Source organism: Gavia stellata, chromosome 15 (genome assembly GCF_030936135.1).
Source record: "Gavia stellata isolate bGavSte3 chromosome 15, bGavSte3.hap2, whole genome shotgun sequence".
Taxonomy (NCBI): domain Eukaryota; kingdom Metazoa; phylum Chordata; class Aves; order Gaviiformes; family Gaviidae; genus Gavia; species Gavia stellata.
In genome coordinates, this window is record NC_082608.1 from 3198689 (window position 1) to 3222984 (window position 24296).

Here is a 24296-nt window from a genome sequence, read left to right on the forward strand (position 1 = left end):
AGCGAATCCTTTAATACAAAATGGAGAAGAAGCGTAGAAAGAAATGAGCCTGTTTATTAGGCTTTACCTCAAAAGACCATGAAATCTCTGCTTATTTTGGACACAGCTTTAAGAATATCCAGTTGATCAGCACAGTGAAAGCAACGTTTACTGAAACAAAAATGAACTAGTTTATAAAGAAGAAAGTTGTGATTTGAATATATGGAATTTTTGGAATGAAACCATTTTCTTCTATGACCATGAAGTTTGCAAACATCTGGTTTGTTCTGGTTGTTATTTTACTCTGTGGCAAAAAACACTTCGGTACCAGACTAGGGAATTCCTCTCATGAGGCTCACATATGTCCTGGATGTTCTCGCCTTACTTTGAAAGTGGAATTCACTTCGACAGTCGTGGAGCATGGTAATAAAGAGTTAAGCAGTAAAAAAAAAAAATATCCATGAGAAGTTCAAGCGTATGTTGCTGATTTGTGGTGTCTGTGCAATTGTAACATTCAGAGTTTCTGTAGAAGCATATAGTCTGCTAAATTCTCTATTCTCAAAAAGAGAAACAGATTTTTTCAAAGGTTCTTGGTTTAACTGGAGACAAGATTCAAAAAACAAGAGAAGGAAGCAAGGGGGAAATAAAGAGGATGTTAAAAGTGAAAATGGAGTGTGAAGGCTCAGGTGGGCAAGTTTGGTCACTTTGGGGTGTTTAGTAGCTGTTTGTTTCGACCCGGCCAGTGGTATGGTTGAGGCTCTTTTATGAAATGTAACCACAGGTGGGCCTTGAAGGGGTGAGAAAGGCAAGAAAGCTCTGTGGGTTTGTCCAAGAAAAAGTTTGGAAGCGATAATACATGTGTGGAAAAATGGCAAAGATAATTGTGAAGGGGGCAGATGAAAGGCAAAGTGAGGCAGATCTCACTGCTGAGATGGCAAAGGATGGTAGTAGGATGCCTTGACCCTGTGTCCACTTACCGCTTCAGGTACCCATAATATTCCCACAGTGAAGCTGTGCGTGTGCCTGGGTGCTTACAGGCAGGGTGTCAGTAGTGACATTTCTGTGCATAGTTAACCAAAGACTTACTGTGGTGAATGCGGTGGTGTGTGCTGGGGCTGAGGTCCGCTCACAAATCACTGATGCAGATCAAGGACTGGACAGCTGGGAGCGGCTTTGTTCCCTGTGCGTTTTGTAGTTGGTGTCGGTAATTTGCTCCAAAACTCAATACTGTGTAGAGGCTAGATTCTTTGAATCATACATTTCAAGAAGAATTGAATTGGCATATCAAGCAGTTTGTACTGCTGGATGTAACAGTAAGTCTGTTCCCTCTCCCCTGCTCCCCCCACATGGTTTCACCTTTCCATGATATTTACAATTCTGCCATCCTTTCAAAGGTTTTTATCATATTTTGCAGCTTTTCTGATGAAAAACAAAAAAGCATTATGTAGTGCAGAAATAAATTGCAGATTTCTAAAAGCAACACAAAAGTGCCTCAAATTGTGATTATTTGTTCTGGATAAAGAAAAAAAGAAGTATTTGGATCTTTGCGATGTGAACGCGTGCGTAAGCTGCTTAAACATCAGTTCTGATAAGTTGTGCTCTTGTTCCAGAGTATATTGTGGCTTTTAATGGATACTTCACAGCTAAAGCTAGAAGTAAATTTATTTCAAGTGCACTAAAAAATAGTGATATCGAGAACTGGAGGATTGTACCTCGCAACAACCCAGCCAGTGACTATCCTAGTGATTTTGAAGTTATTCAAATCAATGAGAAACAGAAAGATGGAGTACTGACACTGGAAGATCATCCAAACATCAAGCGTGTAACACCTCAGCGGAAAGTCTTCCGATCGCTCCAATATTCGGAGTGTAAGTAATTTTCTGTGTGGTTGCATGAGATCTGCTTTGGACGAGTCTTAGCCTTATTTCAGACCATCAGCTTAGCATTACACAAATGGGAAGTGCCCTACAGCTTTTTTTTAATTTGCAGAAATCTAGTCTTTTGCCTAAAAAATTATCAGGGTCTTGTCATACCTTTGCTAAAGCTTGGTAACGACTCCATCTGCAAAGTAGAAACAGTCCTTTTGCAGCAGTCAGTTAACAGAGACTATGAACCACTATATCCCGGGTAGATAAAATGGAAGCTTTTACTGATTTCAATCAGAGAGAATGGATACTCACTCGTCTGAATTTTTTTTTTTAACAATATGATGTGTATATTTGCATAAAAAGCTAATCTTTTATGGTTTTCCTCATACTGTGTTTTCTTTTCTTCATTCTTCATCACCACAGCTGATCCAATGTTGCACTGCAGTGAAACCAGATGGACTCAAAAATGGCAGTCATCTCGTCCCTTGAGAAGAGCAAGTCTTTCTTTAGGCTCTGGCTTCTGGCATGCAACAGGTCGACACTCCAGCAGGCGTTTGCTGAGGGCTATCCCACGCCAGGTTGCTCAGACCTTGCAGGCAGATGTCCTCTGGCAGATGGGTTACACAGGTATGCTTTTGTCTGTTGGCTTAGAACAATTACCTTCTTTGAAAAAACAAGTGAAGTGTAAGGAAAGGCTAATTGGCTCCTATGTGTTAATCTCTCACTGGGTGCCAGTTCTGGAAAGATTGAGAAATACTTTGTTTTGAGATGCACTGTACACTTATGGAGCGCTCTTCTGTGTGTGTGTGTACTGCACTTAAGAGAAATTGGTCATATTTATGATCTTGGTTGAATTGCTGCATTGGAATATGAGTTTTCTTTAAAATCTGTAACTTACTGAGTTTGTAAATTGCATGCTACATTAAACAGAAACATTTTCTTTAACTTGATAGAATAGATTTGCTATGAAGCTGAATCAGAAAAAGCAATGCTTTTCTATTACAGGTGCTGGTGTAAGAGTAGCGGTGTTTGACACTGGTCTGAGTGAGAAACATCCACATTTCAAAAACGTAAAGGAGAGAACAAACTGGACTAACGAGAGAACCTTGGATGACGGTGAGTTACTGTGCACAATTGTCCAACTATTCCTGATGCTGGCGTGTTCTGTTTTCCATTGTAAAACTGCTGTTGCTGCTGTGGTGCTAACATCTGTTGAAACTGTGTATCTTGCAATTGTAAGCTTAATTTTGCAGTGTCCTGAGCACTTTGTACTCATACTAAATTCTACAAAGAGTATTAAGGTTCCAGGAGGGTGTTGCGTAAGTCTCCTTTGAATCATATGTGGTGTTTCATCATAGTTTTTGAAAAATGTCAGGGCAAGAAGACATTATGCAGGCATAAGTACATTGTCAGAGTAGGTGGAGGTGAGAGCAAACCCCACAAAACTCTTTCTTTCCTGTTCCTTTTTATGTATTCTGCTGTTTCACAGTGCATACATATTTCCATATGTATGAGAGAGCAGTTTCCTTCTTCACTGTGTAGTCCTAAACTAATCAGAGTTTTGGCAGCTTCCTGTAAGCTTTTTCTAATCTGTATAGTTTTCATCAACAAACACTGTGCTGGCTCATGCCCATCAATGTTCCAAAGAACTTTTTATTTTCTGCAGTATGTTTCTGTTCCTTTTTCATATGTCGACCCTAACTTGCCCTGACCGTATACTTTCACAGGTTGTTAACTTCATATGGTCTGGGTCAGTGAATCAGCTGGCAGTTTAATCTCTTTAGACTTCAAGGTATATGTATATCTTGCTCAGTCTTGTGTGCACCTGCATCATATGTAGTATTTCTTTGCATTGCAGCACCTGTGCCCAGATGGTTGGTGGACAGGCAGATTTGGAGTACAGAAATATAATGCAGGCGGTCCCATAAAGCAAAAGCTAAATCATTTTTTGAGGAGAGGAAAAAAATTGTTTTCTTGTCTCATTTTTCATCCTTAACAAAATACGGTTATTGCAGAGTGAGGATAAAAATCTTTGAAGAAGTTTACATAAAAATAAGTTGGCCTTGTGACTTGCACTTTCCAAAAATAACCTTTTTCTCTCATGATTGCTTTGTGTGGCTCTTGATTTCATTGGTAGCGATCAGGAGCGGGTAGACTGGAGAGCGTATCACTCAGTTTCATCAGCTGGTTGTCTGACTATACAGGGCTGGAAATTCTGGCTCCCCTGAACCCAGCAGCAAAATATGATTCAAGAAGACTGGGACAGAACCCAGTGTTTGCAGTTTGTTGTAAAGACTGTTAGATTGATGTGGTTTTTGGTATAGGCGGTGTTTAACAGTACAAATCCTTGACAATGTTTGTCTTCTAACAGCTTATTTTGTTTCCTTCTCCCTGTGATAGGTTTAGGCCATGGGACGTTTGTAGCAGGAGTGATAGCCAGCATGAGAGAATGTCAGGGATTTGCTCCAAATGCAGAACTGCACATTTTTAGAGTGTTCACCAATAATCAGGTAGCTATTTTACATGTGTTTCAATTTCTGCCTTTCCAGATTAATGCTGTACTAATTCTTTCCTTTGGGAATATTGCAAGTACTTGTAAAAGTTGACATATTTTCTTCGATAAGTGAGAAGGATGCGTCTTTCTGTTTAAAAGAGACTTACTACAAGATGTCTTACAGTTTCCAAATCTGGTATATTTTTCAGAAATAATGTGTGGAAGTCTGATCTGTATAGTGTTGGAGCAATCACTCAAATGTACTGAGCACTAGAAATAGTAGGAGACGGCTGTCACTTTTCTGCTTTATTTTGTTGTCGTTTCTCCTCTCTGTCTGAAGTCTGTATGGTCATGGAATTACTGGATTTTCCAACGATAGGGTTTTTTTCCCCTTTTTCTTACGTAGGTATCATATACTTCTTGGTTTCTGGATGCCTTTAATTACGCAATTTTAAAGAAGATAGATGTATTGAATCTAAGTATTGGTGGGCCAGACTTCATGGATCATCCGTTTGTTGACAAGGTTAGTAGGAGGAAATAAAGTGGTCATGGTGTTTATATCCCTCACATGAATGCCGGACTTGCAGAGCTACTTATTTGCCACAACTGTTGACAGGTTCTGGTGCTGCGAACAGTTTCTGTGGAGTTTAATTTGCATGCGAGAAATTTCATACAGTGTACAGGCTTTTGGAAATATATTTAAGGAACAGATTTAAAAAAAACCCAAACACAACCCAAATATTCACAGAGCTGTGGAAGCATGCCCTTTTACAAAATGCTGTATGTACTGCTAGGAAGCGTGACTCCCAAGCAGGCAACTAAGTGGGCCCTTAATAGAGAAGCTTAACTGAAATCCACCCTTGCCTTTTTTTTTAAATCTCTGCATGGTTAATTTATTTCATGGTAAAAATATGGATAGCGTGAATTTAGCAGCAAATTGTTTAAGAGCAAATAGGTAACAAGTACAGGTAGTTGATTCGGCTATGTGATAAGAAATTTGTTTCAGGATAAGACAGAATTAGGTTTTTGTCTTTGTAAATGTCACGGTTCCCTGAACTGTTGATCTGTCCTTCAGAAGCACTAAGTGATTTAATTTACATTCTAAAAAAGGATAAAATCTTTCTTTGTAAAGGGTAGTTAAGGGATTTGAGGCATAGAAATTTTTCCTTTTTTTTTTTTATGATAACCTGCATTGAAATTTAGTTAGACAATGATTTCACTACTTTCCCGAGAGTATTACTAGAGGGGACTTGGAATAACTTGACTTCAGCATCTGCAGTGCACTATCAGGAGTGTCGCTGTCGAGGCTGGGTTATTGGTCACATAACCTTAAGAAAGTTTGGAGCTTAATACTGAATATATCATTGAGATGTATTTTATAAGTCTCAGTAAGAAAGAGGGGTTGGACTAATCATTTGCTTATGTCAGGCCCCATGGAGTGTACGTTTGTTAGAAAAGTGTCTTTTTTGGTGGCAGAGCCTTACTGTAAACATTTTTGGTTTTGTAGGTATGGGAACTGACGGCTAACAACGTCATCATGGTCTCTGCTATTGGCAATGATGGCCCTTTGTATGGGTAAGTTTCAATAACCACTTCAAAGAAAAGCAAATTTGTTGTTACATGTTTTTGGAAGAAGTTGTGCTTAGTCAGGAAGTTTTTCCTCCTGCTTTTTTCTGTAATCTGTTTATAGAAAGTGACTCAAGTTAAACTCCCTCTTTCCCCTGTCTTTTCACTTGCTGTAGTAGTACAGCAGTTCGTGAAGTACTTAGCTAAATATTTTTCATTGAAACAGTGGAAAGTCAGTAAAAGAAGAATGGCAGTACTTCCAGCTGACATTTCCCTGTTTGTGTGAGCAAACATCTTTGGGTAGTGATCTTGGGCTTAAGGAATATAGAAGGGATCAAGCCAGAACGATTTGCGGTATATTTCTAAAATAAATGCCTAAAAATAGATTTTGTTTTGTCTTCAAAATACATGGTTTTGTAGTTACTGAGTTACTAACTGCCTGAAAAGTTTCTCTAGCTGGTAAAGTGTAACTGTATCAGGTAGGACCAAAATTTTTTCTGTGGAGGTTAAAAAGAGTGTCTGACAAAAATCTGATGATGGCATGTCCATTATTAGGATAAACTTACGACTGTGTCTTTTGGGTTTTGGTTTTTTTTGGTCTTCCTATCTCCCTACTTGTTCTAGGACTCTCAATAACCCTGCTGACCAGATGGATGTGATTGGAGTAGGTGGCATTGACTTTGAAGATAATATAGCTCGCTTTTCCTCTAGGGGAATGACCACTTGGGTAAGATACTTCGACTATGGCCAGCCACATTTGCAGCCAAAATACGGGCCTTGTAAAGGGAGCTTTTTTTGCAGGGGTAATCCTATGCAGATGGTGTGTGTGGAGTAACCAGTGCTAAAAGATTTCATCAAAGATCAGAATAGAGATTGTAAGCCTTTAAGCAAGAAGCTTCATGTCCTTTGCAGGGTTTCTCATCATTAATCTTGACCACTGTGTACATTCTTGATGTACTTGTAAAATGTCCAGTACCTTTCAATTTACGGTGAGGACTTGCCTGTGTGGTTAAATCTGCAAAAATGAACGCCTGCTCTTGTCCTTCCTTCCTTCAGTTTAAAAATCCTAGGATTTCCAGGTGCTACTGTAACATCGTACTTACTTGCCTGTTGAACTGAGGTCTGCACACATGATTTCAGATGAGATTGCATTGTGATCTTGATTAAGGGGACTATTATCTGTTTCTGTTTTGCTGCATCTCATTCATTAGTCAGGTAATAGTGCGATTATCATTTAGTCAGTGGTTTCATGCTTAGCATAGACGCTAGAGTAATCAGCAGTAATGTTGATGTTGAAACACTGAGAACCTGCCATAAACAGCTTGAGTCCTTCTTTAGGTGTTACTTGCTATTCCGTGATGCTGAACCTCAGCTAATTTAGTTGATTATTTTACTTCTGGATGACCTACAGTTAGTTTAAATGCCCAAGTGAAGCAATGAGTGTTCATTATGTATTAGGGCAATAATCCATCCGTTTTCTTTCACAGGAGCTGCCTGGAGGTTATGGTAGAGTGAAGCCTGATATTGTTACTTATGGCTCTGGAGTGAGAGGTTCTGGTATGAAAGGTGGATGCCGCTCTCTCTCTGGGACAAGTGTAGCGTCTCCTGTGGTGGCAGGTGCTGTTACCTTGTTAGTAAGGTAAGTCTTAAATAACAGTCTCTAAAAGGATACCGATTCTGCCTGAGACATTACCTTGTCTGACTACCTCTAAATTCCCTGGGAAAAACTTGAGAACTCTTTTGAATAATAGTTACATCTTTAAAAGTATAACTAGGGAAAACAGTACTACAAAGTAATTTTGTCCCATTTTTTAACCATTTTGAATTGCTGAGCTTCTGGCAGTTGTGTTGTAGAAGAGCAGCTGCTCAAAGTAGGCACCTGTAGCAGATAATTATCTAAGTACTTGTAAATTTTATAGGATTTAGGGTTTTATGGCTGTTATCCGGTTGCGTAAGTCATCTGTTGCAACTGACGAACTTGAAGGGAAGGTAGGAGTTGCAAGTCTGTACTTTGTGTTTGTCATTGCTACTACATAAGGATGAGATGAACCTTTATTTGAAAAACACTTATGCCAAAAATTCAAAGTCATCATCGTATTTCCTCCATAAAATGGTGCGTTTTTCATTGAACAACAAAGCTATTTTTCCCCCCGGAATAGTCATGTTGTGAAACATACCAGCAAGTTTCCGGTTACAGAGGCTTTGATTTTTCAGAGTATTTTATTTAGCATCTAAAGATACTGCCCTGATTGTAATGACTGCTGGTCATGGAGCACATTGTAAGGAGAAAAATTCCTGTAACGTTAGTTTTTAAGAGAAATGTGTCAGAAAATTTTCACTTTTCTTCAGCTGTTCCAATGAGAAATGAAGTAATAATAGACAAACATGAACTGTAGATGTTGCTCACAGCAACCTGATTTTTGATTGCATTTTCTTTAAATCAAATGACAGTTAAGGCAGAATGGTAAACGGGACTAGCTAGACACTGGAATAAAGGCCACCTAATGTGATTTATTGCTTCTTATTTCAGCACAGTTCAGAAGCGTGAAATGGTGAATCCAGCCAGTATGAAGCAGGCACTTATTGCATCAGCACGTAGACTTCCTGGAGTCAACATGTTTGAGCAAGGACATGGCAAGTTGGATCTTCTGAGAGCTTATCAGATCCTCAACAGCTATAAACCACAGGCCAGGTTAATTTTAATCCTTAATTAATCAATGATACACTGTAATCTGTATTTCTTTTAAGAGAGCAGGTGATGCATGTGTAACTCAGTTAAGCAATCTATGCTTATGCAACAAAGAGAACTTGCACAGATCTTACGTTATCCTGAAGCATGAATTTTGACAGGAGAACGGATGAAAAGTCAATGTATTTTCTGCCTAAGTTATAGCAGTGTAGGGGATGAAGTGTCTCTGAGAGCTAAATCTACTTTCTCTTCTAGCCTCAGATGTTATGAATAATGTATCCTAGAGCACAATGGAAAAGGACTTAAATTTTAACTTTTGAGAATAAGAACATTCTCACTGTGCTGAAAAGTTTATTTTTTTGTGCGTGAAAATCTTTTCACAAAACTTAAAATTTAAAAAAAAGATTAGAGGAGGAGGGAAGAAGATTTTGGGGCAGATTTGGGAAGCGAGGCGAGAGCTTGATATAGTAACTATGACTGGTGTGTTTTAGCTGTAATTTTTTCATGGTTATGTATAGTGGCATGTTCTTCTTCTGTTTATCGATTTATTTTTTAAAAATTTTATCTCCTCCATCCTGCTGTAGTTTGAGTCCAAGTTATATTGACTTGACGGAATGTCCCTACATGTGGCCCTATTGCTCTCAGCCCATATATTATGGAGGAATGCCAACCATTGTTAATGTTACTATCCTTAATGGTATGGGGGTCACTGGGAGAATTGTAGACAAGGTAAGACTTAACATTGTTCCAAGTCCTGACTATTCATGTTTCTAAAAGTTTCCCAGAAAAGACTATTTTACCTACAGATTTCATAGAACAAATCAGATTTCTTACTGCTGAGAGCAAGAGATGCAAAATGTTTGATTTTAAAGGACGCGCCCAGATTAGTAAGATTTGTCAACATGAGTTGTCTGCAAGTTTTCAAGGTTTCAGGGGCGTGTAGCGTTTTATCTTTGTAAAACCAGTTTGGACTGACAGGTACTTAGAGATTTCCTTGTATTCTCTGATAGCATTTAAAATCTTCTGGATGGACTTTCCTCATCTTTTTTTTTTCTGCCATTATAAATCACGCCTCTTCCATGGGTCAGAACGACCTGAATGTATTGGTTTACCAAGGCGTGCTGCAAAACCTGTTCTTTCACACCAGTAATGTTGGTTGGTTGACGTGGGAGGTTTTTAATTTTTTTTTAATTAAGCTTTAAGTAAGTTTAACTGCAGAACAGGTTTGGGAATTGATACAAGTTAAATAAGGCACCTATCCCAAAATTCTAGCCAATATAAATGAGCTTAATTTCAGGATTTTGGTGTGAATCCTGAAGTCTGTTCTAGATTTAAGCTTACATTGAAGGGCATTGAAGCTCTTATCCAACATCATTAGCTTATGGTAATACTCAGACACAGCTGATGTAATTTGCCTGCATCTGTTATAGTGATAGCTCTCTTTGGTACCAAAAGGAAATTTTCTCTTCTTACCAGTACATTTTTGCACAGGACCCCAAAACGTTAAAACAGATGCGCTTAGGCAGCATGCTATTCAGATAGCTTCTTTGAGAGTCCTGCCTCTGAAAAGCCTATAGTCGGATCATTAAGGCTGTCATGATTAGGTTGATTCATTGACAGAACACCAACCTTTTGGGCTTTGTGGACATTTTTAAATTTGAGGTAATCTTCAGAAGAGCTAAGATTTGTTATTTCTTTGTGCAGAGGAAGAGGGCTGTGTGTGCAAAAATGAGTGACTGCAAATACTGTTTTACCAATGTTCTGTATTCTTCATTTCACAGCCAGACTGGCAACCCTATCTCCCCCAAAATGGGGATAATATCGAAGTGGCTTTCTCCTATTCCCCTGTGTTGTGGCCTTGGTCTGGATACTTAGCAATTTCCATCTCTGTAGCAAAAAAAGCAGCATCTTGGGAAGGCATTGCTCAAGGTCATGTTATGATCACAGTATCATCCCCTGCAGAAAATGAAGTAAGTTCTGTGCATTTTGGTTTTTCTGTGTTAATAATTATTAAAACTGCTTCCCAATATACAAATACCTTCTTTTTAAGGGGTTGCTGTTGTCCCATCATTTGAAGCATAAGTTAGATTGGGGTCAGGAAATTGAAGAGTACAAATAATGATCTTTATAGTTGAGAGCAGGATTAACCTGCTAATTGGATACGCTTTAGAATCAGAAAACCTCTCTTTGAGACCGACTTCATGATTTCATTTGTTTATTGTGGATTCTAAGTAATGTGTTTTGAAAAAGAGATTACTTAAATATATTTCTTCTAGGACTGTGCTTAATTGTTCCCTTAATTTAAGGTTTTGAATGATTGAACCAAATCACAGTTGTAACATATTTTACATTCTGAGCATAAATATGAACTGTTGAGTGCAGAAAAAAATATTATGGTGATTTAAGGCAAAAGTCACCTCTTTGTCTCCAGAGCTGGTACTGGTGACAAAAAGTAGATTTGATACCTCCATTTTTTTGGTCTTTTACAATCCACAGTTAACTGGTGAATGTTCCTGTGGGGAAAAAGGATTTCACTGTAGTTTGTTCTGTCCTTCAGTCTAAGAATGGTGCAGAGCAGACTTCAACGGTGAAGCTTCCAATAAAAGTGAAGATTATTCCTACTCCACCTCGTAGTAAGCGAGTCCTTTGGGATCAATATCATAATCTCCGTTATCCACCAGGATACTTCCCCAGGGATAATTTGAGGATGAAGAATGATCCGTTAGATTGGTATTTATCTCAGGTTCTATTAAATCAGTATTTCTTGATTGTGTGTTAATGATACAGGATAACTTTACTGAATGCCAGAGAGCTTTGGCCTTTTTCAGTGTGGCATGGGATTATTTTTTCTAAGAAATCTGTGAAAAGCACTTGGACTCTGCATGCTTTTGGTGCAGGATTTTTTTTGTGCCCTATGGTTTTATTCACATGAAATGAAAAGCTTTTGAAATGCACATTAAAGACACAGAGACTTTTGTTTGGCTTTCAGAGTGTGGCATTTTTCTTTTTCACCCTAATTTCTCCCAGGAAGTTAAGGGGGGCACTTTATTAGCCACTTCAGCATTCGCTTATCAAAAAACTATGAGAAATTTGAAAGACTGAATGCTAAAGAAGAAACCCCTTGTCTGTTGAGGGAGAGTGTCTTCAAAGCAGGGAGAGGCTCAGCTGACCTGTTGCCTTTCATAGGTGGAGAGGGAAACCATAGGAAGTATCGTGCAACACTGTATAAGTGAGGATTAATTGGGTCAGTGACCAAGACATAGGCTTTTGGAAAGCTACTTGGAGCATGCAGGTACAGCAAATGGACAGGAACTCTCTGCTGAGTTTCAGCAATTATTTACAGGTGGTCCTGTGTGCTTCTTCCAGTTGGTAGTTAAAACTGCTCTTACTGGCTCTTTTGTGAGGAAGAAGTCCCATGAAGAGCATGTGGGTTTAATGCAGCAGTGTTTCTCTGTGGTGTGATGCAAACACGTAGAATTGTGCTTTGTAAGGAACATACGCAGTCTCTAGCTTTGCCTGTATAACTAACTCTTCTCTGTAGCACTCGGAAACAGTGTGGTTTGTGAAGAATTTTGCAAAGAGGAGATGATGCATTAAAAAACTACAGGTTATCATTTGAAAAAACTGGACCTTTTAGAAAGGGAACTAGGAAGTAATCTATAGTTAGAGGATTTAAATCAGATTTCTGCTTGCCAGTTTTAAATGTCTTCAGCACTTTTCTCTTTTCCTAAGGAATGGTGACCATATCCACACAAACTTCAGGGACATGTACCAGCACCTAAGGAGCATGGGGTACTTTGTTGAGGTTCTTGGTTCCCCGTTTACATGTTTTGATGCAAGTCAGTATGGTAAGCATGAGTTAATTGCCTTATTCTCCATACTGTTAACTTCTTCCTAAAATGGCCTCGTTTGTGGAATACCAAAAACGTTGTGGGGACGCAAAGAAAAATTCTCATGGTAGTAGAAAAATACTACAACAGTGGGTGTATTTATTATTTATATGGTGATACTTAGTTGTGTAAAGTGTCACTGCAGAAGCTCACTTGGGAGTCTAGTAGAATTAGTACAGTTTTCTATCCTTATCATGAAAAAATGAGAGGGAAGGCCCACCTCTGACTGCGTTAAAAGTCCCTCTGTATGCTGTCCAGCAAAGACAGACCTGTGTTTGCGAAAAGATTTTGGCACAGTCAAAATGAAGCATGACGTGAATAGCAGACTAAAACCAAAAGTGTCCATTCTGTTTGGTTGTTGGTGGTTTTTTTTTTTCCCCTCAGCAGCAGCATTTTAAAACATTGATCTTTGTGGATAGATAAGAGAGTGGGGAAAGTATTCCGTTCAACCATATGCAATAGCAAAGTAGTATGTGGCTTGTTCCTTTCGCGTTCATCAGGAATGAGATTTGATAGATTTGCCGGGCAGTCCATGCTCTTTTCTGCTCCAGTATGCCCCTCTATTTAACTATGACATGCTGCAACAAGACCCTCTTCTCTTTTGGGCTGCAGTGTTCTTCAGTGGACTGTAAAGTGAGGGTGCATTCTCCTGACAATCACCTAGATCTGGAAACATTGTCAGTAGTAATGTTTTGTTTATCTTGATTCTTCAGTAAATATTGCACCACTGCTTTTTGAGTTCAGTGGATGTGCAACTGGATACAGAAATGGTAGCCCTTAAAATAATAACAAAATAGTTTCTCTTCTGAGACTGCTGGTTTTATAGTTGATAGGGAGCAGCATTAGGTGACTTCTCTCTCTTCTGATTCACCATCACGTTGTACCTCATTTGATTAATAGTTTGTTGGGCTTCCAGAGTTTCTTCAATGGGAAGAAGCGAGGGGCAAAAAACGCAGCGATCTGTGGTCCATCTACCACTTCTCCCTAGCTTGTGTTGTCTGCAAACTTGGTGAGGGTGCACTGTCCCATCGTCCGTGTCATTAACATGGTTTCTGCAGGATCTGTATCAGAAGGCTTTCCAAACACAGACTGCCTGGACTTGTAGAATTGGCTCGGTTGCAAGGGACTGAGATGTGGGGCAAGCATCGGTGCTTGATCAGATTGCTCAGGGTATTGTTCTGTCAAGATTTGCATTGTCTCTGAGGATGGAAATTCCAGCACCTCTCTGGGCAGTCAGAAAGTGAAGAAACAAAATGATGTGATGTTTAGAAGCAATCTAAAAGCATAAACATATTTTCAGGGAATAGAAGTATATTTTTCTGGTTGTGTTTTTCAGTGATGCAGAGAAGGTTGTGCTTGCCTGTTCACAGGAGCGGGAGAGGGTTATATGAAAGTGGCAATGGCATTTCAGTCAGGTCTACTAAAATGCAGCTGTAGTTTTCAAGGTCTGAATCAAACCAAGTTTCAGAATAATTGTTGTCTACCTGACTGCAAATCTGCAGTAGTGAGCGGAGTACCTTTTAGAATTGGAGCAGTGACAAACCTTCTGTCTGGGGTGCATCTACAGTAGCACTTTAGTTTGGATCAGCAGTGAATCTCTTGATTGTCCTCTTCTGCTACAGTTTGGCTCCGTTTATGGAGCATTTAAGTGAGACCAAACTGCAAAATATACACCTGACATACGCAGGCATTCAGTTCATGAGACCACACAAGCACGAGTCGTAAGTAACACCCTTGAAAAGCAGGCTATGCTGCCAAACTAATTTTTGGACACATTTATAAACGGAATTGTCTTCTATTTCTGATCCTTAAATGTTACTTCTTTAGGTGAGCTGCCAGAGCAGGGCACGTGGACCAGATATACAAAATGTGTGCTTGTGTTGATTTTTGCACAGGTTGCGCGAATAGCGGTAACATTACAGTGAACAGCCTGGTGAACTCTTGTTTTTTTTTTTTTACACACAGGGACTTTACTGATGGTGGACAGTGAGGAAGAGTATTTTCCCGAAGAGATCACCAAGCTGAGGAGGGATGTTGATAACGGACTTTCACTTATAGTGTTTAGTGACTGGTACAACACATCTGTGATGAGAAAAGTCAAGTTTTATGATGAAAACACAAGGTACTGATTTGTGTCAGTTCTTTGGGAAATAAAATGCCATCGAATTGGCATTTTATGCATGTATTACCCTAAAAAATACCACATGTGATATGCTGTACTTTAGTGCTTGCATGCTGCCTGTAAGAAGGGACTACCTGAAGAGCAAATCCGATGTTAAGCTGATTGCAAAGGCCCCCTTGGTAATGTAATCTTTTAAAGCCCGGAAAAACATTTACAATGAAAAGAAATAAGAAATGGGAGACTGACAAACAAAGAGAAGTGGTTATATTTTCACTTATGGGGAGGCAGAACAGAAAGAAAATGTGGGCTGTAAACAGAATCGCCAGGTTGTGCACCCATTATTGAAATTGTTCCAGTGTATCGTATGAAGAGAAATATGCTAATATCATCAATGGTGATAAAGACCCTCATAATTACTATAGTTGTCAGCCTGTATTCTGTTACTGTTAAGCTAGAAAGATCTGTTTGGCAGTTTGTGAGCAAGTAACGTTTTGCTTCATTAGAAAAAGGAGAAGCAAATGACATGATCATCATTTTTGCCTCATCTTAGCCAAACAAAGAGCGTAAGACTGAATTTCTTTCTAGCAAATTAAAGTTTTCCATGGAACTGGAATGCACTGAGAAGTTTACATTAGTACTACTTAACTTTTGCTCAGAAGCATTGGTGTCAGAGCGACAGCTGCTCACATGCCCCTGGAGATAAATAAGGCTTTCAGATGTAGTTCGTTATTGAAGTGACTTTGAACAAGTCTGCATGTGGGAAGACATCTGTCTTTTCGTTACACAAACTCTAGGAGTACATTCTGTGTACTAATGAACTGTGTTACGCTGTAATTTTTATAGACAGTGGTGGATGCCTGATACTGGAGGTGCTAATATACCAGCTCTCAACGATCTGCTTTCTGTCTGGAGTATGGCCTTTAGCGATGGGCTGTACGAAGGCGATTTTACCATGGCAAATCATGAAAGTGAGTACTGGAGTCCATTGCCTACGCAGGCTACAGTGTGTTGTTTGGAAAATAGTTTTCTGTAAGAATGAGATTGAGTGAGCGTCAAGGGAACCACTCAAATTCAGTGAAAAGAGTCTCATAAGCATGCTTAAATGATTACTTCCTTCATAGATTATGTGTGAAAAATTTTCAGCCCAGATAATGAACGTCCTCCGTTTAGGCTTGCATTCCAGATGCCGTACTTTGCAGAGTATTGTTGGGGTGTTTCTGTATTCGGCTGGACTATAAATATTAGTTGCTAAGATGAAGCCTTTGGTTTTAATTTTGCAATTACGTGGAAATTTGAAATTTTAGAGTAAGAAAATCGATGGGGACTTTTTCCTTGGAATACGCTAATTTAGACGTGCATCACAACATCCTGAGATGTTTTGTAAATTCCCGTTCTTGTGATCTTTTGGGTTGTTCCCTCTGAAATGAGTATGGTTGATTGGTTTCAAATTCAGACTACGTGGTTAGGCCACAGGTCTGTGACCTTACTGTTTTCAGACTTTCTAGGTCTAGACAGTCTTTCTTTTTATCTGACCAAGTCACTTGATGTTTTCAAGCGTTGTTTCCAAATCTGTCTTCTGACCGGTTCGTTTGGAACATTTATGTGAAAAGAGAAGGCACCAATGCTGAGGTCTCTGTATGCTCACCAGCGTTGATTGAAGGAGACGGGTTCTCTGTAGTATAAATAATGACTGTTAGTGTGAAATACTGCATTTCTCATGGCATTTGATTAACCTTTTCAGTTTTAAAAAGATAATGTCAGTCTCTTAAATGGAAAGGTTTGAAAGCAATATGTAAAGGTGAACCTGCGAAAGCTGTGCTTAGAAGTGCCTTTGCTGTGAATACACATATTATATTGGTCAAAATATGCAAATTCAGAGCAGTGTTTCTGGGAATATTTTCTTCTGTGCTTGTTTTAACAGCTCACTGAAATATGATGGGAAGGGAGGGAGTGTCATTTTTAGCCTAAACTGCAGTTTTGTGATGTCTTTCAGTGAATTATGCATCAGGATGCAGTATTGCAAAGTTTCCAGAAGATGGCATTGTCATTGCACAGACTTTTAAGGATCAAGGTATGTGCTTCCTTGTCTTTTTTCTGTGTTTTAAGTAGAACTTCGCAGTTGGTGCACAAGCAAAGTTACAAAGTCTAAAGGTGTGAAAACAATGAATTTTAAAACACATTGATAGAGTAGGTATTTTTTCATTTTGCCTAGAACATGCAGTTGGATGCCTAACAGGCAGCTGCAATACGACTCTGTACGCTGTTTTTATACAGTACAGCAATATCCAAGTGTATATATGCAGTCTTTTATTATGTTTGCTGTATGTAAACACGTCTGCAGGGAGGGGGGAGAAAGAGAGAGAGAATGTCAGTTTGACAAGTAGCCTGCTAGACCTGCTTTCTCTGTTGCATGCTTTTCATTGCAATTCATGAAGCAAAAGAGCTCTGTGTTTTGCTTCTGCTATGTAAAGACAGTGTCTCAGGTAAAGGAGACTAAATACTTAGCATTTGAAATTTGTCTTATTTTGTTTTTTGAAATGGGTGTTAGGGGCGGGAAACCTTTAACCTAAAACCAGCTTTCTACACTTCACTCTAGTTCCTTCATGAATCGGGCTGTTTTCCCTCCTGCTGTTTATTACAGCTTTCAGTTTACAGGAGATAAAATGATTGGATGGATTTGTAAGATACAAATGGCCGGTTGATAGCCAGGTGTCCTCTGGGTTTTGCTGCACATACCCATTCATACTGGGAAGGTTCCTGTGCTTTTTTCATCTTTTCTGTTCATCAATTACCTCAGTTATAATTGTAAATATCTCACAAACATGTCTTTTAGGTTGCCAGTTTATTGTTTGGATGCTTGCAGGGCTTTTGGAGGCAGGCCTTTAAATAATACTCCTTCAAAAATAACTCTTTACAGTATTGGTACAAGTGTTTCAGAAAAGCCTGAGAAGCAGATCTCTGAACCATGGCAGGGCTGCATGTACTGAAAACTGGCTCTGCCTGCCGGTTCAAAGAGCAGCTGGGGTGAGGAGGGAGTAAAATTTGCCAAAGGTTACAGCTGGGGGGAAGGTGGGAAAACTCACTTGAGCTTCTTTTTCCTTTTTTCTTTTTTTTTCTTGGCTTAGGTATCCTTACAAAACAATACTTTTCTTTGTTCCTGGACTGAAAGCTGAACTGACGAAGTGCAAGGGTAACTGCTAACTGCAGAGTTGCAGAGAGATGTAAGCCCAGCAGTCTTTAAAATGGGCTTCCCCTGAGTGGCTGCTTTAAACAAGTTCAATCAAAGCCTTTGTCTTGCAGCTGCTGCTCACAGAGAGACAGATGTTGTATTTCATGGAATGTCTCTATTCTCTTTTGTTAGTTCCGTAGTAGATTTACTTATAGGAATAGGTAGGCATGGCAGCAAAGTAAGTTGGCAAAGACCAGTGTGCACTGTGATGGCTGATTCTTAAGTTACTGTGTCCTGTAGAATTCTGCAGAAGGACTAAACCAACATAAAGCGATTTGTAAGGCAGATCGTTTTGATTTTAAACCTGTTGCTGAAAATATTAGGATTTTTCATTCGAGAAAGTAGGATAATCCAGTTTGTGAGGTCTTTTTCTGCTTCTCCACCCAAGAAAGAAAAACATTAGTATCAGTAGGAAAATTCATAATCAGGGTCTTGGAGCAGTTTTGTTTTTATCATTATGGGGTTTTTGAAAACATATTGCATAAATGCAAAACGTTCTTCTTTTCACACAAGAAGAGTGTGACATAGCTGCGCTTGTAAGTTTGCAATGTAGACTGTGTCGACCTACAGGTAAATTGATGTTGATGCTTTGCAGGCTATGAAATTTATTTCTGCTTTGCTTTAGGTCTTGAAGTTCTAAAACAGGAGACTGCTGTAATTGAAAATGTCCCTATTTTGGGACTTTACCAAGTTCCTTCGGAAGGCGGTGGCAGAATTGTTTTATACGGTGACTCTAATTGCTTGGATGACAGCCATCGACAGAAAGGTGTGTAAGCTTTGACATGCAGGAAGAATTATTGTCTTAAGCTGACAGCTGCCCTGTGGGGTTTTTACAGCTCCCATCAGAAGTAGCTGTTTTCTAGGGACTCTCTAAATATTCCTAACTGGGGATTAATCACAATTCTGCAGAGCAATACTGAAAATGCTGTAAGGTGCAATTACAACAAAAGAGTGCCCCACATTAAATAGCCCTCTGATAGATGGGAGCATTCCCCCCCTCCTCCCCCAGGCCACATGCCTATTTTTCTGTTCCACAAGCTTTGGGGACTGGTTTTGGTGTGTGTTTTTTTTTCCCCAGTTGCATTTTCAGAATGTTTATGTATTACAATGGATTTTGTCATTTGAGTTTTCACATCAGCGTGCCTCATTCCCTTTGCAATGTTTCCTGTGAGGATATACGGTAATGTTCAACATTTCAGTTGTGCATTACTATTTTCAGGTTATTCTACTTTGACACAAACCAGCTGGTGTAAATATGTCAGAAAGTAAGAATTTCTGTTTGGGTTTTCAAAGTGTTTGTTTGCAACTCTAGGTAGCAGGTGTGTGAGTTGTGTGTGCGTGTGGTTTCTGTGACTCTCAGAGAAGCCATTCTGCCTGTGTGAATGGTCTTTATAAAACCTTTTTCTAGCACTTTGTCTCATCTGACTTTTAAAATTTTTAAGAGATTGATTTGGTTTCTCATGACATGTAAAGCACAAGCTGGTACATCTGTGGCTCGAGAGGCTGAAGATAATTCCATATGTGAGGTCTTTTTCTGCATTTCTACTGAATGTGATGTTTAACCTGAATTTTCCTTTTGTGATGAAAAGTACATTTATAATTTTTTAAGCTTTTGTCACCAACATTTTAAAATATTGGGTTATGTAATCCATCCCTTTCCCAATTTATTTAAGTTTAAAGGAACTTACTGCCTAAGGGAGTTCTCCATCTGTAGCTCATTTCTTTCTCTCCCAAACATTTTATTTTTCTTTGAAAGTTCTCTGGTTTCTACTTACCTGTCTTTGGGTGGTTTCCAGTGAGGTGCCGTAACACCAACATACCGCTGCCTTGTGTGCTTCCTGTAGGTTATTGAAAGCATGTAGCATAAGAGAAGATACATAGCTTTAAATTAAGTAATAGAAAACGATGCTTTGTGACCTCCCTAATGCTGTTAAATTCACTGTGACCTGTGAAGCAAGAAAAAGTGGAAGGCTCTAAAGAAATCCTTTAAAATTAGCTTTTAAGTTGTGAACCAGGAGCTATGTCTCCTGCAGAGACATCGGTGGCTTTAACTGAGGTAAATTCCTAACATTTGTGAATATAAATCCTTAAAATCTGATTGACCTCTTTAAAAATCAAAGGTGGGGGTTTTAGGGACACCAGGATTATAAAGATTAATTCCCATTCCCAGCCAACTGTTCCCGGGGGGAGAAGTTCTGAGAAAAATAGTTTGCTGTGTGGTGGAAATGGTTGATAAGGCATTATCATACTCCTGCAAATGGAAGTTGGAGAGAATTGTGATGTTAAGTAGCTGGACTGCTTGTTCGTTAGGGGTAGCGCTGGATTAAGGTAGTAGAGAGAATTCAGGAGAGAATCAAAATGAGGGTTCACGTGCTGTTGAAGTGCAAAGGGAAACCACGATCAAGTATATCGTGTTGATGATCTTACAGGTCTTTTCCAACCTTAGTGATTCTGTGATTCTGATTCTGTGATTGATTCCCAGCCTGGTCTGTACCACAGCTGCTGTAGGTGCTGCTTTTGCTTTAGCTGGGAGGTAGCCAGAACCTTTCCCTTTCCTTTGTTTGTTTATTTTTTTAAGCTTGGGAAAGCAAATGAGTCGTAACTTTCCACTGAAAATACTACCTTGTTCTTACTTTTCTTTGCAAGGTATTTATTTTGTCCTTTTGAAAAAATAGTTGGTTCTCTGTTTCCCTCTTAAAAATTATATCAGAAGCTCTGAGCTTCCTGTGTTTCCACACAAAAAAACTTTGTAATTTTTAGATGGCCTTGCACAACCTGGAATTCCCATATTTGAGTCCTGTTGTTTTATGTCCTACTCGCCAAAAGAGCCTGATGTGGTACACAAGAGAAGATATTTTAAGACTGAACAGATTATTTTTGTGTTTATGTACTGGGGGGGAGGTATTGAAAGCTGCAGATTTCTGAAATTGGGCGTAGAACTTCAAAAAGAGAATAACGAGCCAGAAAAAGTGATTGTACTTCTAAATGTCATTATATCCTTCCTAACCTATCTGCAGAAAGAGAAGCCGTTTTAGATGTGGCGTAATGCATATTTTGTTTCGGGGCTTGGGGCTATGAATTCCACAGATTGCTTTTGGCTCCTGGATGCCCTCCTGCAGTACACTTCTTACGGGGTGACACCGCCAAGTCTCAGCCATTCCGAAAACAGACAGCGACCACCGTCAGGAGCAGGCTACTCTCTCCCTGAGCGGATGGAAGGTGAGAGCCTTAATTATCAAGCGGAGCCCACAACTGAGGGAGTGTCAGGGTGGAATTTAGGAATACACAGGCAGACCCCTTGAGTTACATGCCAGTAAGGTTAGTTTGGTGTGAGCTCTACAATGTTCTCTTGTTTTACTAGAAGAGAGCACTTACTGTAGGGATTTGTCATGATATAGTTGTGATTCGACTAAAGAAAACATTCTGTTTGTAGAGTAGGAATTTTCAGATACCTAGTTCTGCTAGGGAGCATTCTAGTTGCTAGCAATGGAGCGTGTGTAAAGCACTCAGTCTTGTCTCACGTGCTGCCAGCAAAAGTTGGATTACCCACCATTGTAGGTGCACCGTCTTCCTGTTTTGTAAGGTACCCTGTGGTTAATTCAACCGAGATTTAGCTATGAGTCATCATTACTATAAAGAGCTCCTGGTTTTACAGCAGCTCTGTTTAGCCGGAGGCAAATGTCGGTAACTCTTATCCTACCGGTCTTTCGGTAACACAGTCTGCCTCTGCTGTGAGTTGCAGGTAACCATTTGCATCGATACTCAAAGGTGCTCGAGGCTCACTTGGGAGACCCTAAACCCCGGTCCCTTCCTGCTTGTCCTCACCTGTCCTGGGCCAAACCACAGCCTTTGAATGAAACTGCCCCCAGGTTAGTATACGTCTTTCTTATAGTTACACAAGAAGTCTTGCTTTTGAGTTAAGCAGAAAAATTATTTGTTCTATCTGCTTTTGCAAGGGACAGCTGGAATGCCTTTCCTAGAGAAATACCAGATTGCAAAGAGGAAATAATGATTAATCCCTCTTCAGTGAATAATTCTGACTCACCTTATAGCTACACTACGGAACTGGGGGATTTTAAAAATAGCTTCATAAGTCAATTCACTGTTGTGATTGAGTGATCCCAACTTAGAGTGAATGGTCTTGCTTAAATCCATCGTCACTGCATGCCTTTGAAATAGTTTTCTGAAGCAGCTTCTTGGACAGCTCGCCTAAGTCTGCCTTTTGTTGTATCATTTGTCCGTCACTTGAAGGAAAATGCGTCAGCGTATAGCCCATACTTGTCTGCTGAGCTGCTAATGGTAACTTTTGGTAGTCTGCGTGCAAGAGAGTTGTTAGTAAATAGTTGCCAATCTAAGCGTGTCCCTGTGGTGTCTGACTTTAACTTTGGAGGCCTGCAAACTGCAGACCTTGAAAGAGCGGATCGGATTATCATTTGGGTCCAAACTAGTGACTTATTTGTAGGTTCCAGCTGTCACTTTCTCTGTGTTCCTTGCATTACTGAAGTAAATGGGCAGACACCTCTGTCTTTAAATTTCTTCTAGCAACCTTTGGAAACATCAAAAGTTACTGTCAATTGACCTTGATAAAGTGGCTCTGCCCAGTTTTCGACAGAACCGACCCCAAGTGAGACCATTGTCCCCTGGAGAAAGTGGAGCATGGGATATTCCTGGAGGTAAATACTGAAAAGTCTGAAAGTTGCTGTTTTGCTTTCCTTTTTGTGTAAGTTTTGAAAAAAAAAAAAAATCACCGTGCAGCCAGAAAAGAAACCATGTGTTTATTTTCAGTTGTGAAAAACATGCAAGTAATAGTATGGCTGTGTTGTAAAAGGCTGACTGATGAAGACCAAGAGAAATATTTTTGCATAGGAATAGTTTATTCAGAAGAAAGCATGCTGACATACTGGGAGGAAGATTTTGGCGGGTGCTTTTTGGGTAGTTGAGGTTTGTTTTGGTGCTGTTCAGACCGCCGGGTGTCAGCAGCAGCCCCTGTCCTTGGGAGCTGTGGCTAGATACCTCCTGCTAATTAAAATTCCTTTTGTGAGTGCGCAAAAGCAGAGTTCAGAAGAGTTTGTCTGAACGGTGCTTTGGGCAAGGTGTTACACTAACAAATGACGTAAAGCACTTGAAACAGCTTTCAGTCTAATGGCGAGCTGCTCTCCTGTACAAGCTTGGCACTGCAGGCCCAGCTGGAAGTAGTCTGAAAGCCTCACGCACGCACTTTTCCCAGGCTGAGCTGCTGTAAAAAGGAAGGGTTTGATTCCATAGCTCGTCCTCACAGTGCATGTGCGCAGTCTCTGGAGCAAGCATAAAATCACTTTCCTCATGGCATCGGATTTGGTGTGATTTATAGAAATTACTTAGTGGTAAAATTATGGTGAAGCATTTGCATCTCTCTTCTAATGGAGAAGATTGTTGTTGCAGAGGAAATCTGAGTTACACTTGCACGTGCCCAAATAGGTCAAGGTGGAAATGCTGGTGCTTTTCTGTAACATCAGCATCCTGTCTTATTTTCGCTAAGCGGTCTGCAGTCATTAATCTTCCTGTCTGAATTGTAATCTGATTAATAGCTGTTTCATCTTCGAACAGGAGTTACCATCGGATCGTTTTGGTAGATAACGTTAACACTGCAAAGACTTCGTAGCTCACGCGGTCACTAGTCGCTTCCAAACCTCTTTGCCTTTCTAGGTATAATGCCGGGCCGGTACAACCAGGACGTAGGACAGACGATTCCAGTCTTTGCTTTTCTTGGTGCCATGGTAGTTCTGGCGTTCTTTGTGGTGCAGATCAACAAAGCGAAGAGCAGGCCAAAGAGACGGAAACCACGAGTGAAACGACCGCAGCTTATGCAACAGGTTCATCCACCAAAGACGCCTTCTGTGTGAAAGCTCTCGCTTGCCAAAGATGACCTCCTTTTACCGGTTGCTTTCCTGGGCGATCGATCACTCCCAGTGAAGGTGCAGCGAACGCGGCACTGATTGTACTGGTAATTCACACCTGACATCATCTCATAGTCTTTGGTTTCTGGAGAGAGAAAAAAAAAAAAAGGACCTCAGTTGATCATCTGTACATAAAAACTGCAGCTTTAAGCAGCCGAAGCCACCAAAGACTTGAATACTGTTTAAATGGCTGCTTAGTCACTACATATCCCAAGAGGGGGAAAACGGACCTTTTTTTTAAGCTGACCAAACTAAAATTTATTTGTTTAGAGGCTATTTTCTATATTTATTGTTGGGGAGGGCGGGGGGAAAAGTCACTTTAAGGACCTCTGCTAAGGAAAAACATGTGCATTTTTTTGGATGGAATGCAATTTTCTAGAACGGTATTACGCTGAAGAGTATAACGTACACCATTAAAGGAGGGAGGGGGCGAGAGAGACCAGTACAAATCGGTGAGGCGTACTCCTGCAGTTTATTTTTATAAAGCCAACTACCATGATGTTTTGTAATTTTTGGTCATGAT

General features: G+C 39.8%; 1 protein-coding gene across 1 annotated transcript; it reads left to right on the top strand.

Annotated features, from left to right (window-relative positions):
- Positions 1-24279, top strand: MBTPS1 (membrane bound transcription factor peptidase, site 1). The gene is made up of 22 exons (XM_059824685.1): positions 1-402; positions 1590-1847; positions 2271-2474; positions 2853-2963; positions 4248-4357; positions 4748-4864; positions 5849-5916; positions 6532-6634; positions 7395-7546; positions 8438-8599; positions 9181-9325; positions 10378-10566; positions 11154-11326; positions 12329-12444; positions 14452-14608; positions 15452-15576; positions 16602-16679; positions 18463-18603; positions 20925-21056; positions 21580-21706; positions 22380-22510; positions 23523-24279. The coding sequence occupies exons 1-22, from the start codon at positions 216-218 to the stop codon at positions 23717-23719; spliced, it is 3183 nt and encodes a 1060-aa protein (XP_059680668.1). The 5' UTR covers positions 1-215; the 3' UTR covers positions 23720-24279.
- Positions 24280-24296: the final 17 nt, after the last annotated feature.

Coding starts and splice junctions, on each gene's coding strand:
- MBTPS1 (XM_059824685.1), top strand. CDS start 216: ATGAAACCATTTTCTTCTATGACCATGAAGTTTGCAAACATCTGGTTT. Junction 10,567..11,153: donor CATCCCCTGCAGAAAATGAA/GTAAGTTCTGTG, acceptor TCTGTCCTTCAG/TCTAAGAATGGTGCAGAGCA. Junction 18,604..20,924: donor TGACAGCCATCGACAGAAAG/GTGTGTAAGCTT, acceptor TGAATTCCACAG/ATTGCTTTTGGCTCCTGGAT.